We start from the raw sequence: 16,173 nt of genomic DNA, 5'->3' as shown, positions 1-16,173 counted from the left end.
GAGAGTTTTCAGTGTCCGTTTTCAGTGAAGGTCGTTCGTCGTTGGCGTTCAGTTGTTTTTAGCTAGAGAATTGTGGTTTTAGAAAGCTGTGGACATGAGAGACCTGTCCGTATTAGAGAGCTATGGCATCTTAGAGAGGTTTGTTAGTGTCCATATGAGAGAAATAATCGTTTTAGCAAGGTGTGATTAGGAAGTGTCTGCTTTAGGAAGGTGTCTCGCTCTTCACTTATTGGTGTTCGGTGATACGAGATGTTCGAGGGGTCCGCTTGATCAAAGAATTCCTTGTTTTGGGGATCTTTCTGCTTTAGGAAGGTATCTATTTTAGATTGGTGTCCACTTTAAAGAGGTGTTTAAGGTGTCTTCTACAGAGAAGTCCTTTCGTTAGGGAGGTTTCCGCTTTAGAGAGGCCGGTGTGTGTTAAAAAAGGTATCATAAAAACATTCTTAAAAACATTCTTAAAAATATCACCTTCGAGGCGTTATCCACGCAGACTGTCAGACTGAACGATGATGTTTTTAAATTTTATTGAATTTTTAAATTGTTATTATAATAGTGAATTTTTTCTATCTTCTTAATATTTTTAGGATGTCTTTTTAAATTTTTAATTTGTACACGGCCCCACAAGCTTTTAGCTTTAAACTTTTTTACCGTGTTTAAATAAAGTTGTTATTATTATTATTATTATTATTATTATTATTATTATTATTATTATTATTATTATTATTATTATTATTATTATTATCTGTTTGGGAGAGACATTCTCTTTAGAGATGTTTCCGTACAACACAACGACATACATGTTGGAATTGATCTACCTTATTATGCTGTCCTCATCGGTACTTGTTTTAAACTATAACTAATTATGATAATGTACTTGGTAATAAGCTGATAGCTGTAATGAATAATTAAATGAGGCAGGCAACCATTCTGAAAATCGCCATTGGTGTCGGAGGTTGAAACGGAATGCTATTTTGACTATTTATATACTTCTTGCGGCGATAATTTTAAGGGTATTTATTCTCCATTTTTGCGTCGATATCTATAAGCAATTTTTATTTGTAACTAGTAGTCATTATGCCCGAGGTAGAAAATTAACTTAAATTAAAATTTAATTGTTATTATAAATAAAAAAAAAACACCCGAATAAGCAAAAATGTAATTTATTTGTAGAATGTATGACATTTAGCTTCCCCCTTTCGTATTGATCGAAATATTTTCAGCTTGTTTGCATTTTACACCAGACATTAAATATGGCTGTAATAATAGAACTGTGCCACGGATTCTGAGTGTAAAGCAGAATCTCCATTTTCTTCGAGAGCTTTCCAACTTGTACGATGCCTAAATTGTTTATCCAGTGGCCGAAATTAACGCCTAATTATTGACGTTGCAAATATGCCGGGGGTTCAAACACAATGCCTAAGAGTACAGGATAGGTACAAAGCCAGCCATAAGAGCTTACCTGTGTAAAATAAGCTAATTTTTATTTATATAGAGATATTTGATCTTAGAGGGATTATCATAAGATACAATACTGTATAATACTTGAGTAATATCTTATATTAAAGATAGGTAAACAATCAACACTTAATGACTGGTCAAGAGGGAAACATTAAATTTTGTTTCCCGAGAATTTCGATGTTTTTCGAGGTAGCCAATAAGAAGGCGCGCGCGCTGTAGGTGAAAACGTTTCAGCTATGCAATAATAAAAATTAGATTTATGTAGATAGTTTAATATATCTGTTTAGAAAGGCTTATGTCAATAAAGATGTTTGAATAAACTGACATCACTGGATTTCACCGATGTGTATTTTTATTATGGTTGCAAAGATTAGGCCAAGTAAAAAATACAAGTGTTTCTCGTTCCCGCCCGCTTCATTTTTTGGGGCCGCCTCTCTTTTTTATTATTTGTAATTGAAAAAGTAGCAACGAACAAAAACCGGCAGGCGTTAACGTTACTGACCGTTACTTTCACTTTGAAGGTTGTTGAAAATTCTGTAAGACATGGCTTTTGTCTGCGTTTTCAAGTAATACGAACTTAAGCCAAAAAAAATTAAAGCCTTGGTACGCCAGGTCCGTACTGGATAGATTTGTTTTGCAAGTTCGCTTCTGAAGAATTTGATGATGGAGAAAAAACATTGATATTCGAACGACACAGATAACGAATGCAACAAAATAATAAATAAAAAATAACTAAAAAAGCGCCCGCCCGCTATTTTTATACAAATCAAAACGAGAATCATTTTTTTAAATTGGCCTTATTAACAAAAGCTTACAAATGTAGAGAGCTTTCTGCATAAATAGAATTTTTGCTAAAGATTACAGAAATAACAACTTGTACTTCCCGGGTGCTACCGAAGATGATGTGACGATGAACGCTCGTCTTCAGTAGAGCAAATTTCGCTTGACCTTGAAATGATTACGCGAAAACAGAACGCGAACAACAAACGGCACAAACAAATGGCAAGCAACCCATCTAAACTTGGACAAAAAATGCAACTTCAAAATTCAGTCTTAAACCGGTGTTTTTACCAGTTATACAGATTACTATGCATTAAACAAAAATACTCTTTTTTAGTCAATTCGTCTTTCGAACTCGGAGACTCTTCAGACATGCAAGGCTCATCAATACTAGGCCCTCTGCAAATGTTTGTGTTAACTTGAGCACATAGCAAGAAGTTAGGGGGGGTGGATGGCACTAGCCCTCAAACCTTTATTATCAGACCACAGCACAAAATTGAAACAAGATGAGTAAATAATTTGAAACTGTAGCTTGCCCAGAAACTTTACTTAGGCCTAACACAGTCATTAGGCTACAATTACTTCATCTAATGTGATCCAGTGTGACAGGAGTGCTTGTCACGTGACTTACCCAGGCGTAAACTGCCACCCTAAGCCTAAATCAAACCTTAACCCCAACAACTCATTCCTAACCTTAACCCATAAGCCTTTAACCTTCAACCCTAATCCAGACACTATTATGGGTTAAGCATAACCCTAGCTTTCACTCCGTGGTGTCGTACGTCCTGGTCACGTGACCCCTATTGTTCTCAATAACCCTTAGAATCCTAATGTTCTGGTATTTTTTAAGCAGTTTTCTGGGCTCAAACTAATCTGTCGAATTTCGTGATTGCATATAAGAAGCTCAAGTAAAAATGTGTGCTGTTTCAAAACACTGAGGGCTCAAAGTTTCATTGTGACGTCAGCATTCAACCGTTTCTTTCTTGTTGAGCGAGCATACGGGCTCGAATCTGGCGAATATTTCGTTTATAAGGGTTTTTTTCGAGTCATTTTCCACTGCAGAAGCCCCCAGGCTGGCATCATTAAGCTAGAATGGTGGGTAGAGGCCAGCATCTGAAAGAAACCAGAGGTGAGAGATGATTTTGTCTTGATTGGAACGCCAGAAATATTCGAATCGAAAGATGGCGGTTCATTGGTAAAGTTGTCTCTCTGGCCGTTCTGTGGGTGGATTCCAAGACCTGCCAATGCATGTTGGACGAGTTCTGACTTCCAAAGAATGCAATCGGTGCAACATTTTGCCGGCAGGATTGGGTGGCTCGACACTTATAAAAAATATATGGAATAAAGGTAGGAAGCCTTTCATGCCGCCGCCATGACTGTTTTTCCCAAGCATCCCTTTCGGTCAGCAACGAGGAAATTACAGGTTTGCAAGCATAGCTCTAATCGAATAGTAATTGCTGAGTCTGCTGAATGATTGATGGGAAATTTCCTTGGTGAACGGAAGGGAATAGGGTCAAAGTTTGCTGCAAATGTATATTTTTGAAGTCAGAATTATTTTTTCATTAAAAAAATGGAGGCAAAGATGTGTGTTTTTTGTTGTTGTCCTGTTACGTAGAAAACGGGCATTTTCAGTTTTAGTCAGTTAGTTGGCTTTTAAAGCTATGAAAATTATCACTTTGCCATAAAAAGCAGTCATTACTATCATGTGCCCAGATATGTAAAAGCTAGAGCTTTTTCAATCACTGCTGGTATTTTCCACGCACATATGCGTTGTTAGGACTTAAAGGGTTAAGAAGATGCTTTGCTCAAAAAGCTGCATGTCCCTGTATATCTATTTTATGGATATGAATTAATTATATTTTGATCGCTCCAATATGCTAATTTTTGGGCTTTACTTCGTTGTTTATCTTCTACAGTTCGCTGATACAGTCATTGGCTGTGTATCAGAGAAGATAGAAAAATTAAAGAGGGTCGGAGAAGTGCATCAAAAAGGAGGGGAGGGTATATCGGTGTAAAATTTAAAGTTGAAAATGGCTGTGATCTTTTTAATGTGTTAACACGAATAGAAAGGCACTCATCTTTCATGAGAAGAAAACAGAGCCAAATCTTTATCTATACAAGCAAAAAAGTAATGATCATTTCAGTTTCCTTGACTTTCGCGAGAGCGTGATTTTCTTTGGCTCCCGCGTGACTTTTTGTCTCTAGCGTGACCTTAAATGTTGTCATGATTTATTTATAATTCGGGACTTTCTCGGAAGTCGGAACTTATTAAATCTTAGTACTCGAGCAGGGATACCCAAAGAGACGTTTTCACTGCAAACTAGTGTTCTTAAACCTTGGTTTCCAGCGGAATATAAAGCAGAGAAGGATTTAGATAAAGGTAAGTCGAATTCTCGTTCCTTAAAGGAACCCCGGGGGGGGGGGTACTCCCTATAATGGCCTATACGGGGAGGCTCCGCCCGAAAGGGGTACCTTTTTCAGGCTCCAGGTATATAAAAGGGTAGGGATTTCACAAATTTTGGTATATGAAAGGGTAGGGAAATCTTTCATAATGATATTTTAAAAGGCCTTTACATTAAATATTTCGAGCAGACCCAACTTTTGGATGCATCGTCTTAATTTATTAAGCGCTTCATAAAAATGACAAGAAAACAGCCCGTTTTAGGTAAATGTGATGTCGCGTAGGTATATGAAAGGGGTGCCTTTTTGCAATAAAAGGTATACAAAAGGGGTACCTTTTCTATCAAAATGGTATATAAAAGGGTAAGGGGTTGGATCTTCGGGCGGAGCCTCCCCGTACAAAACTTTCCCGAGTACCCCCCCGGGAAAGGAACGTTTCGAGTGTCTTCGACGGATACCTCTCTTCCTCGTAATTTGCGATATGCAGATCTTTTGATCAGGCTTGAATGTAAATGCCTTTCAGTTTTATTGTCGTATTATTTATTATGCTTTCTCCATTTCGACGATTCTAATCTGTTAGTAACTTCCAAGACAGGATATCCTTTCTTGTCACAACTAAAAAATAAAGCTGTTTAGCTTTACCTAAACGCAAAATTATAGGTTCTCAAACTTATAAAGTTGTATCTAAATTCACATCTTTTTAGCGGTAAATATTTAACAGTTTCGCTCGGTAGCTTTATCCAATTTATGGATGATTTGAAAGGAGATGCAGTTCGATATACGAAGGGAGAAAGTTACATTTTAACGAACAGCTTCTCAGTGTTGCATCAGCTATGGCTGTCAAGGCGGAAGTGAAGCGGAACTTACAAAATAATCAAAACTTATTACATTGTGGTAAAAGAAATGATTACATGTAAACTGGGTACTCGCTGAAAACGATCCATCAACACTACTTGTTTTTTTTATTTATTCACATTACTTTCTAATTGAATTAAAAACTCTGTTACACGGCATTAAAAGCTAGAGGATTTAATGTTGTCGAGCTGATCGTCACTGGTGAAATATCATGTGCTGCAAGTTAATGATTTCGCTCTGTCTGTAAACATGTTTTATTGCTTGAAAATCGCTAGAATCGCAGTAGTTGCCCTTGGAATATGCTGCCTTGCTTCTATCGCTGCAAATTAAAAATTTGGACAGCAGAACACTCTTAGGAAAATTTTGTTACACATTCTCATTCACCATTTTCCCAGAATATCGCTGTAGTGTCTCGCGCGCATTCACGCACGCTTCTCGCGCGAATCTTTAATTTTCCACGAACTGCTAGCAGAGGCAGTTTTGGCCAAAACATATCCTATTCCCCCTCGTCCTCCTTGTCTGGCTTAAAATTGATAGGTGCATTAGTTTCTCAGAAATCCTCTTCAAAAACTTTCAAGAAAATATGCATACCAAACAACTGCAGCTGGGACGAGACATCCGGGATGTTTCAACGTGACCAAAGCCAAGCTCGCACGGGACTTCAGCTGGTGAATGCGGCACTACGGAAACTCAGGGCCATCCAGGGACCAGTGTGCGTGGTGTCAATTGCTGGGCCATGCAGAAGGGGCAAATCGTACATCCTGAGCAGAGCTTTTGATCAAGGGGATGTCTTTCCCCTGGGGCATTCGTTTGACCCCGAGACCATGGGAATATGGATGTGGGTGGTCCCAGAGGAATACACGGATGATCATGGCCGAGAGTTCACTGTGGTGTTATTGGATTCTGAAGGAACTGACGCTGTTGGGGCGGAAGGCATGAATGATCACGCCATCTTTACACTGAGCGTTCTTCTCAGTTCCGTGTTGATCTACAATTCTGTTGGTGTGCCCACACGAACTGATTTGGAAGGGCTTGAGTATCCTAAATATATAAAGGGGCTCTCCAAGGGGTTACAGGGAACCTGGGAACAAAAAGAAAGTAAAACTGGGAACACAGGAACAAGAGCATATTTTAGGGAACAGGGAACACCGAAATACTTTTAGGAAACTCGGGAAAAACAAGGAAAATTTTGCTGGGAACAAGGAAACATGGACCCACCCCCCTGTTGGGAACAAGGAAACATGGACCCACCCCCCTGTTAGGCCCTCATAAACGTTCTGTGAAATTTCCATAATTAGCCCTGGGCTTATTTTTGTTCAAAAGGCTTTTTTGGAGGGTTTATCTACAGGAGGACTTATTCTCGAAAAGAATTCTACGTTTCAAAAATGACTGGGTTTATATTTGGAAAGGGATACTGTGTCTGAAAAATTTAATGCCATATCAGAATACCGCATTATAAAACTCCCCAAACACAGTGATATTTAAACCAGAACAAGTCCTATACAAACTCCAACAAAAACAATAACAAAAACCATGCAGCTCCACATTTTTATTTAAAGAGTCATAAATGAAATACTGGAAACATGATTTTTGAGAGGATTTTTTCGTCTGAGCTAGATTTGGGGGTTATTTTCGGCGGGTTGGGGATGTATTATTTTTTGGTATTTTGTTGGTTGCAGTCTAAGAAAGCGTATTCGTTGATGTTACCAAAAAATTCGTAACAGATATGATCAAGTTATAGTTTAGATTCCTTAACTTCTCGTAGTCACATCAATAAGATTTCCCAGCGAATCCAAGTGATCGCAGGACAACCTTTAGACGACGAGAATTCACGAAAAGTGTTTCCTTCTTTTGTGTGGCTGCTGAGAGATGTTGTCTTAAGTCTGCCTAAGGGCGTGGAAAACCTCAAGAAATATTTCCTTGAAAAGGTAATTAACCATACGGGAGATCAAACTTATACAACGCATTTTGGTTCTAAGTGCAGCGCAAATTAATCGAAGAAACAAGAGCGGATTTTATTTTTAATCCTCAATAAAAAAAATTCGAAAAGTTCAACGATTCTTACTATCCAATCACCATTTGAAGTCATGCGAAAGTAATTTGGAGCAACTCGTAAGTGACTCGGCCCGTTGAAGCAAAGTATTCCTCCATGCTCGAAAAGAATCTCTGGTACCTAGGCAAAGGCGGCGGAGCAGGGGGGCAGGGGGCCGTAGCTCCCCCCCCCCCCCCGCAAACGAAAATTTGGGGAGCCCCCACATTTTGGTGACGAAAATATCGCGAGCGCAACGTAAAATTGGTTTATCAAGATATTCCATCTCTTGACTAAGTTCAAACATCTTCGAAACTTCCAGAGAAGTCTTTGGGAAACTTCGTTTCCCTTCGCAAAAGTTGGAAAATGATCGAAAACGCTCGTTGCCTTTAAACAACAATTGGAGAGTCTTCGGAAATCTTTGGTCTAGAAGCTCCTCAGAAAACAAAAGGTTGTCAAAATGGAAAAAGGTTGCCCCAAATATGAAAACCTGCCGATTATCAATCGTAGCCCCCCTCCCCCTCCCGACATTCAAACACTCCACCGCCTCTGCCAGGGTAATTTGGAGTAATTCGTAGAACTCACGACTACGCCAGAATGAGGTAATCAGGATAGGTCTTGTTACTTGGCAACGTCGGTGTCGATAAGCACGCGGGCTCAGTCAGTTCAGAAAATTCGCCTTCATGCCCTTCATCTGGTACTTGTTTCCCCATTCAACTGTATTTGATCTCATTAGGGCGAGGTTTTGCCTTACTTCTGTGTACTGGCATGAGTGCATGGCATAAAATAAAACGAACAAATACTCTTTTTGCCTCAAACAGGTTTTTAAAGCCCATGGGCGGCCAAGTGACAAATCACAAAAAGTCGTCAACAACATCCTGAAGTTTTTTCCAGACTTCGACGCGTTTCCCCTCTCCCCACCATCGTCAGACGCGGAAGTCATACAAAACTTAACTGAGGAGGGGAGGCAGGGGGAGATAAACTCCTCTCTCCTGAAAGGAGTTGAAGATTTTAAACAGATGCTGCATTCTAAGCTGAGTCCTAAACGGAGTTTTGGTGGACAAGGAGTCGTGACTGGAGAAGGTTGGACAAAACATTCTAGATCCTCTGTGCATATTCGAGTTCTTTTCGTAAAAAACCCAGGTTCCGGACGTTTTCTCCTTAAATTTCTATTTCTAATTGAATTTCTATTGAGCCGCAATCGCGAAAAAAAATTATGAGTAAAAAAGGAAGGAAACTTCTGGGAATTGGGTGTCCGGTCCTTCAAAGGATCTGAGTTACGCTTATTAAACTAGGTACTTTAGCGACTTTTGGTTTCAGTCATTTTTTGTTTTCTCGAGTATCGTTTAAGTCTGCTCTAACGATCATTCTTTGTTTTATTTGCCCTGTCTAGGATTGGCTGGTGAGGTTTAGGCTAAGGAATTTTATTTTCTGACGCAGCAGGGACTAGTTTAGAACGAAGCAAAGTGTCAGGCACACAGTATTTTCAGCGCTATACTCGTGCGTTGCACCATAGTTAGTAGAGGGAGACTTTGCACACGCAGTCATCATTCACACTCGCACGTCAAACACGCAATCCGCGCCTTTTCTGAACGATGCTAGAGCTGTTTATGAGTAAGTACTGCTAAAATACAGCACCATACACACGTATTAGAGTCCAGATTTGTGCTCGATAGTTTTTGCAGTTCGCTTTCGCCACCTTCTATTTCTTAACTATAACATGGAAGACGATTTTTATCTTTTTTAAGCGATGACGTAGTCGAGCTTTATGCCGGAGCCCTTGGATCGGTTCTGTCGTTTTCGTTCGAACAACTGAAAAGGACTGGAACTAACTACAGGGAGAATAAATATTAAGTTTAGCACAACAAGAAATCGCCGCGAAGAACACAAAGCAAAATACTCCTTAAAAAGGACTTATAAAAGATATGAACGAAAGAGACAAATTATATTTGACAAATTCTATTAGATTCAGTAAACAGACATATGTACAATTGGCCTGTGTAAAGGAGAATAATGCGCCAGATAGAATAAATATGTTGCTTTTGTTTCGGGGTTACTGCCCCTTCTGTGGAATAAATTGAAATGCCAGTTGATTTTTTTCCACCGAAGAAGGGACAGAAAGCCCAAAACGTATGGAACATATTTCTTTTATCTGGCGCCATGTTCACCATTTAAAATCAGCATATAAAATCACTTTTTATATGCGCTACGCAGCGGCTCGAAATAATACAAGTGTGGTCCGGTCAGAGACAGAACTTGACCTTGCATATCCGGTCGCTCACGAAAGGTATCGTGTATCGTAGATTAAATGTCACGCTACAGTGGAACCTCGATTTAACGAACCTCTATACAACGAAGTCCTCGGTATAACGAACGATTTTCTTCAGCCCGGCCAAAATTACAGTAAAATGTATAGAACAGAACCTCGATATAACGAACCTCGATTTAACGAAATCCTCGTTATAACGAACACAATCCAGAAGCCCAAACGTAAAATATACCTCGATATAACGAATAAATGTCAACATATGACGGAAGATGAGTACGAATCAAACCAACAAGGATGAAATTTGTTTGATCCTGTAACAAGAGGGCAACAGATCATTACAGCGCTAGCTGTATACATATACAAACTGTGACAAACACAAAAAATCTCAACAGATCGACTTTATCCTCTTTGTCTCTTGTGAGCTGGTCTGTTAATTATTTTCTTTATCTTTGAAGGAAAAGGAAAACATAGCTAGAATTTCTAGTTGAATGCCTTTGTTTCTTCGTTTACCAACCACTTTCACAGATATTTGTCCTCCGTGCTTTAAAAATTAGTGGAAGACACGGCACAAGGCACACGATCCCTGAAGCGTTTTGTTATCATGTTCATTTTGAGGAATTTCTTAAATGAAGGACGCATTAAGTAGTTTTGTTTGCCTGTTCAGGCTTTAGTACCGTAGCTATATACAGATCTGTACTGAGACAATAGCTTTGTATAGACATTAAAGAAAGAATGTTTATAGTAATTGATCAGATCGGAAATGCTGGGCAGTGCTGTCCAGTGCAACATAACACCGTTGAAAATTAAATATATACTATACCTCGATATAACGAATATTTTGGTTGTTTTTCCTAAAACTCGTTAAATCGAGGTTTTCGATATAACGAACTCTCGATATAACGAACAAATTTCCCCAGTCCCTTGGCCCTTCGTTAAATCGAGGTTCCACTGTATAAGGTAATGCAACTAGAATAAAACGCATAGCTTAAAGAAAGTTTTCATTTTTCTAAGGAGGTGCAATAAGCACACAATCGTTACAAATGGAAAAATGTATGGTGCAAAGATAATATAAGCAGTGACCGAAAAGTATCCGTAAAGCGAGGTTAACTTTGTATGAGAGCGTTTCACTTGGTTCACAGTAGAAAGTGTCTGTTGTCCGTTATTAACTTAATGTTAGAGAAAATGTATGGACAAACAAAACTGTTCGTATTAAACGGGTGCCGTAAAGCGGTGTTCCACTGAACTTTAATTTACGTTAATTGTTGACAAATTTCCTAAAAATATATAAAACCCTTTGTAAAACGTCATCGCTTCTGCATGCATTGCGTGCCATTTATTTTAAATGTTTGCTTGTAAGATGGTCACTTCTCTTACCCTGATGCGGAAGGGTTCTCAATTTTTTTTATACGGGAAAGCTCCACCCTGGGGTCCAAATCCTTACCCTTTTATATACCACTTTCGACAGAAAAGGTATCCCTTTCGTTTACCATTGATAGAAAATAGCCCCCTTCTTGGTACAGCGTTTTTGTTTAATTGTTACAAGATTAATACATCTAGATAAAGGGCTAGTTTTTACTGGACAATAGCGCAAGCAAAAGCACAAGAAACAAGCACAAGCATAAGCATAAATTCATAACAATGTAGTGACGTATCCAGTTGTATGTACACCCAATAGGTTTTAACAGGGGGAGTCCAAGAAAAATAAAATGTCTTTTACCAAAAATAAGAAGTGGCCCGGCCCCTTTCCATAGATCCGCCACCGTTATACTGTCCTAATTAGGAATCACTGCTGCATAAGCATAGGCACAAGCACAAGAGGTGGTTGTGCCAGCCCATGGAGATTTCTTCTACCAGCTGGCGAACACGCAGTCGTTTTAAAACGTTCTTTATTAAAAATAAATTGGCAACAAGAACGAAACAAGAGTAAGTCAGCTGTCTTTCCTAACTGTTTACAACACTGCACACAATAGTTATTAGTTAGTTTGGTGATATAATTGAAGTTGTTTTCTTTCAAACATCAGCAACACTTTGAAGAGATGAAAGAACATCTGGCTCAACTCAAGACAAGGAGGTTGTATTTTGAGCAAATCGCCTCCGAGAAAGCAGCGAGAGAAGCCGAGGCTGAAGAGACAGAAAAGATTCGAGTAAGTTTGAATATTATCATCAGTTTTTGTTCAGCAGTGATTCGAAGTGGGAATCTGCTCAGCTGCTTAGTTTGTGTAAAAAAGCGTTGAGCTAGAAGGCCAGCAATTGTCGCCTTCCTATATTTAGTCGATAAAGATGCTTGCTTATTATTATTGCAAAGTAGCAGAACTGTACTGTTCTCACTGGACACAGCATATCGTATTTTTCAATGTTTTCCATTATTCGAGTGTTTTTTCATGAGTACTCTCAGTTGAGGTATGTGAGGGACAGTATTCACTAACTGACAAAGAATAAGTAATGATTCTTTTGCTGTACGATCAAGATCTGTGGTTTTGAGTTCATCGGCTCCCTGTCTGTGCTGATTTTGCTGGAGTACAGTACAGTGTATTGCATGGCATTGCCGTGCAGTGCAGTATCGAATAATATACAATCTTCGTTCACTGTCCAAAATCCACGCGCGCAATTGGTTAAAATAGATCACGTGATTTTGCTTTACCTGTCGTCAGCAAACTCAGACAGTGCAGTATTGACAATAATGCACGAAAATCGTGCATTATTGAAGGTGTCTTCAGCTTCAAAGCTTGTAGAAGTGGAAGAAAAGTATATTCCTCAAATTATCAACGATCCAATACCAAACAAAATCGAAAAGGATAACAACTTGAAGCGCTTTCATGTTCAAAGGTAAACTGCAGCTCAATAAATACATTTTTGTGTGCGATTGACTTGCTTGTAGTTGCTTGATTGTGAAAGCCATCGACTTGCATTGAACAAGCTTCTCGCTGACTGTATTTATGAACGACCACAGCTGATGAACGATTTTATGAACCATTTTAAGTTTTATTTCTGTACGGCTAATTTGTGATTTTTATATTATTGATGTAATCCCGTGTAATTATGTACTACTACACTTCTTATTTTTAAACATTAAGTTTGTTGTTTGAAGTTCGTTAAGTCGATGATCGCTTGCAGTTCGATGAAGTGTACTCAGATTGTATATTAAAAGGGTTAGAGTCTGTTCGTTCGTGTTTTGTTGACAAATACACGCACTTGCTGGCCTCACAATGAACTCAAAATTTTCAATACTGCACTCGGCTACGCCTCGTGCAGTATTGAAAATTTCTCGTTCATTGTGCGGCCAGCGCGTGCGTGTATTTGTCAACAAAACACTCACAACAGTCTCTAACCCATAAGTACAGAACAGCACAGTTCAGCATGCGCACGGCGCGCACTGCACGGCACAGCACACTGAGCGCAGCACGGCACGGCACAGCGCAGTGCAGTTCCGTGTAAGGAAGCACCAATGAGGCGTATTTATTAGTATCAATCAAACAAATACAAATCTGAATTTTGGAAGAATTTCGTTGTTCACCTTTACACTGAGTTGATTAGCAACTCATTCTGAATCTGAATATCTCACGGCGTCATTGTTTTTTTTTTCTAGCTTGAAAACGAACATTTGGCGGAAAGTAGAAAGGATATCGAAGACAAGGTAAGTATTGCTAATTAAAAGAGATCCCTTACTTGCCTGTATACTGACACACTGCTAAACTCCTAAATTAATGCATTGAGTGATTTTGTTTTCCTAAGACCACAGGGTAGGGTTATCCAAATTGTTGTACCACTTTAGCTAAAGCTATTTTTCAAAAAGCTAGTTTGTGGAAGAGGCCGGCCGGGACAACTAGTTTGTTTACAGAGTACCTTAAAGAAATAGCGCGTGTTATTGCGTTTAAGAAAGTTTAAGTATGTCTACAACTCTAGCACCACTTATTCGGACCTTTATGTTTATATGCTGACAAGAAGCGGAGATCAGCGGAACTTCTCATGTCGAAAGAACTAAAAAAGCAACTTGTCCTTTAAATCACTCATTTATTTCTCTCAGATTGCCCAGTTGGAAGAGAAGCACATTGAAGAAGAAAGAGAGCTTAAACGCATGATCGAAAAACAAATGCGAACACAAAGAGAGCAGACAGAAGCCGCCATGCTAGCAGCGAGGGAAAGGTCGGCAGCAGAAAGGGAAAGATATTTACGACAACAAAGAGAACTACAAGCTCAGATAGAGACAGCTAGACGAAAACAACAAGAACAAGAGGCAACCATCAATAATCTGCGAGACAGGCTCAGGAGAATGTAATATACTGAGCGAAACTACTTGAGTGTCAGTTAAAGACACATGTACTTAGTAGTATGTGTAGAGCTGTGTACGGGTATTACGACTACTACTGTTCTTGAAAATGTTTCATTAGGCCTTACTGGGAGAAGATAGGCCAAAGAACTTGGCAGTACGTGTGAATCTAGCTCAGAAGGTCCTTTGGTTCGCAGAAAACTTGGTTTATAACATGTTGTAATATTTACACGTTTTGTACCTTGTAAGAAGGAAGCGTTGGAGGGTTCACAAATTATGATTGAAAACTGATGAAATGTTAAAAAAAAACAAAAATGAAAAATGTAAAGAACAATCAATGCTTACTAGCAGTTTCCCGTAGAAACGAATTGAATTCAAAACGCAATTAAAAAACACTTTAAGTAAAACCTTGTTACGTGTGCTAACCACGAAATTGTAAAGGCACCAAAACTGTACAGATACCTTCAACAGGAGCCCTGGGCGGTACGAATTATATATATAAAAATACGATAAATAAATAAATTTATAAATAAATAATCACGTGATGGTGTCAACTGACATGAGAAGATGTGAATCTTTGTAACCATTCCAGAGATTCTCGCCTTGTAAGACCGCCGGGATGCGCATTCCAGTCATTCCTTCTTTGTGGTCGAAGAATGATTTAACTGAATTGAATTGGTGGCTCTTAAAATCATTCAGTAGCTCAAGAAGAAATCGCACAGAACAAGAACAAAATGCAGTCGAACCTCTACGTACGGACACTTCCCTGATACGGACAATCTCCGATGTCCCGACAAAATTCTCACATTTTCTTCAGAAAAACATCTCTGTTACACGGACCCTCTCTTATTCGGACAACGGACCCTAAATCTCGGCCCGATGGAGCAAATTCAAACCTAACCTCTTTTACGGGTCTTTACGGACAATCCGGTGATCAGGCGATGATATTTGTGTTCGTAATGTAATTACAAAAACAACAAGACTTTTTTCATCTTAGGGGTTTTCTGAATTGTGTTTAATGTTATTTTTTACATGCAGTATTGCGTTGAAGGTCATTTTGTTTGAAAACAGTGATTTGTATGCAGTACATGTAGCTGCAATGTACAATGTAGTACTCTATTGATAGAGAAAAAACTACACCTTATAATTTCTCTTAGATTTGGAAAAGAAAAAAACCCAGCGATTTACCTCAGGGATTAACCCGGCTCGTGGCAGTATCATACACCCTGTTGTGATTGTCACGTTGCAACATAACGCAATTTTTGTTTAGCAACAAATCAGTTTTAAATTTCATTTTATTTAATCAATGACGTCCAAGGAGAAATAATGTATTTGGGGTGAATAGCTTAGACCAGCTTGGATTTCCTGTATTTCACCAATTTCTTCCAAGTTAGACTGAACAGATTTAACACATCATGATCACGTTAACATTTCTTGCTATGTATTATCATGTTACTGCAATAACTTGGCAAAATATTCTGTTCTTTTAAAATATACGTCGTTAACAAGGAATAAATTCAGGGCTGGTGGACATGATAAATTCTCCGACCATCTAAACACTGAAGAACACAAACTAAGCTCACACATGTAAGCATTGTTGTGTCAGGTCTTGTCTCTTGTCACGTCAGCATGTTAACGGCGACGGCGTTTTCTTCAAAGACTTCAAACGATTGTCTACCGAGCCGAGCTATGGGAGACTCGTGACATGTCGCGACGAACAAGGTTTCAAACCAGGTTCTTATTTGTTGCACATGTTCTCCCGCCATAACTAGAAAGATCACGTGACGAAAATGACAACTGTGAATAAATCTAATAAATGATATGACTTGGATGGAATTAAATAAGCGATTAATAAGATTAATAAGATTAATAAGATTAATAAGATCTTACGGTATATGTAGACATAGAGATACACAAAACTTTATTTACGCATGGTTAAAAAACCCATCAGTATAAAGAGATAAAAAAAATCTAAATACTGGTTTCCGTGTTTTCTGTGTGAGTTCCCGTTAAGGAATATGTCATTGATTCCCTTTGTAAAGGTCTGTAAACCTTTAAGGGTTAATGGCTTACGTAATTTAGGTGGCAGTCCATTCCATCCAAAGAACTGCCCCG

The 16,173-nt window shown here is 38.8% G+C and overlaps 2 protein-coding genes across 2 annotated transcripts in view; both read left to right on the top strand.

Moving 5' to 3' along the window:
• The window catches only part of LOC144650580 (NLR family CARD domain-containing protein 4-like), a 220,886-nt gene that overhangs the window by 183,518 nt on the left and 21,195 nt on the right, over positions 1-16,173 (top strand). The window lies entirely within an intron of this gene.
• Positions 5,472-14,465, top strand: LOC144647985 (guanylate-binding protein 4-like). The gene is made up of 8 exons (XM_078507643.1): positions 5,472-5,532; positions 6,031-6,529; positions 7,259-7,421; positions 8,344-8,725; positions 8,916-8,929; positions 11,813-11,935; positions 13,378-13,425; positions 13,816-14,465. Exons 1-8 carry the CDS (start codon positions 5,472-5,474, stop codon positions 14,065-14,067), a joined length of 1,542 nt encoding a protein of 513 aa, XP_078363769.1. The 3' UTR covers positions 14,068-14,465.

This window comes from Oculina patagonica, chromosome 4, assembly GCF_052425735.1.
Source record: "Oculina patagonica isolate OP01 chromosome 4, crgOcupat, whole genome shotgun sequence".
NCBI lineage: Eukaryota > Metazoa > Cnidaria > Anthozoa > Scleractinia > Oculinidae > Oculina > Oculina patagonica.
This window is presented reverse-complemented; position numbering and strand designations above follow the sequence as displayed.

Coding starts and splice junctions, on each gene's coding strand:
- LOC144647985 (XM_078507643.1), top strand. CDS start 5,472: ATGGCTGTCAAGGCGGAAGTGAAGCGGAACTTACAAAATAATCAAAAC. Junction 6,530..7,258: donor ACTGATTTGGAAGGGCTTGA/GTATCCTAAATA, acceptor AACTTCTCGTAG/TCACATCAATAAGATTTCCC. Junction 13,426..13,815: donor GAAAGGATATCGAAGACAAG/GTAAGTATTGCT, acceptor TATTTCTCTCAG/ATTGCCCAGTTGGAAGAGAA.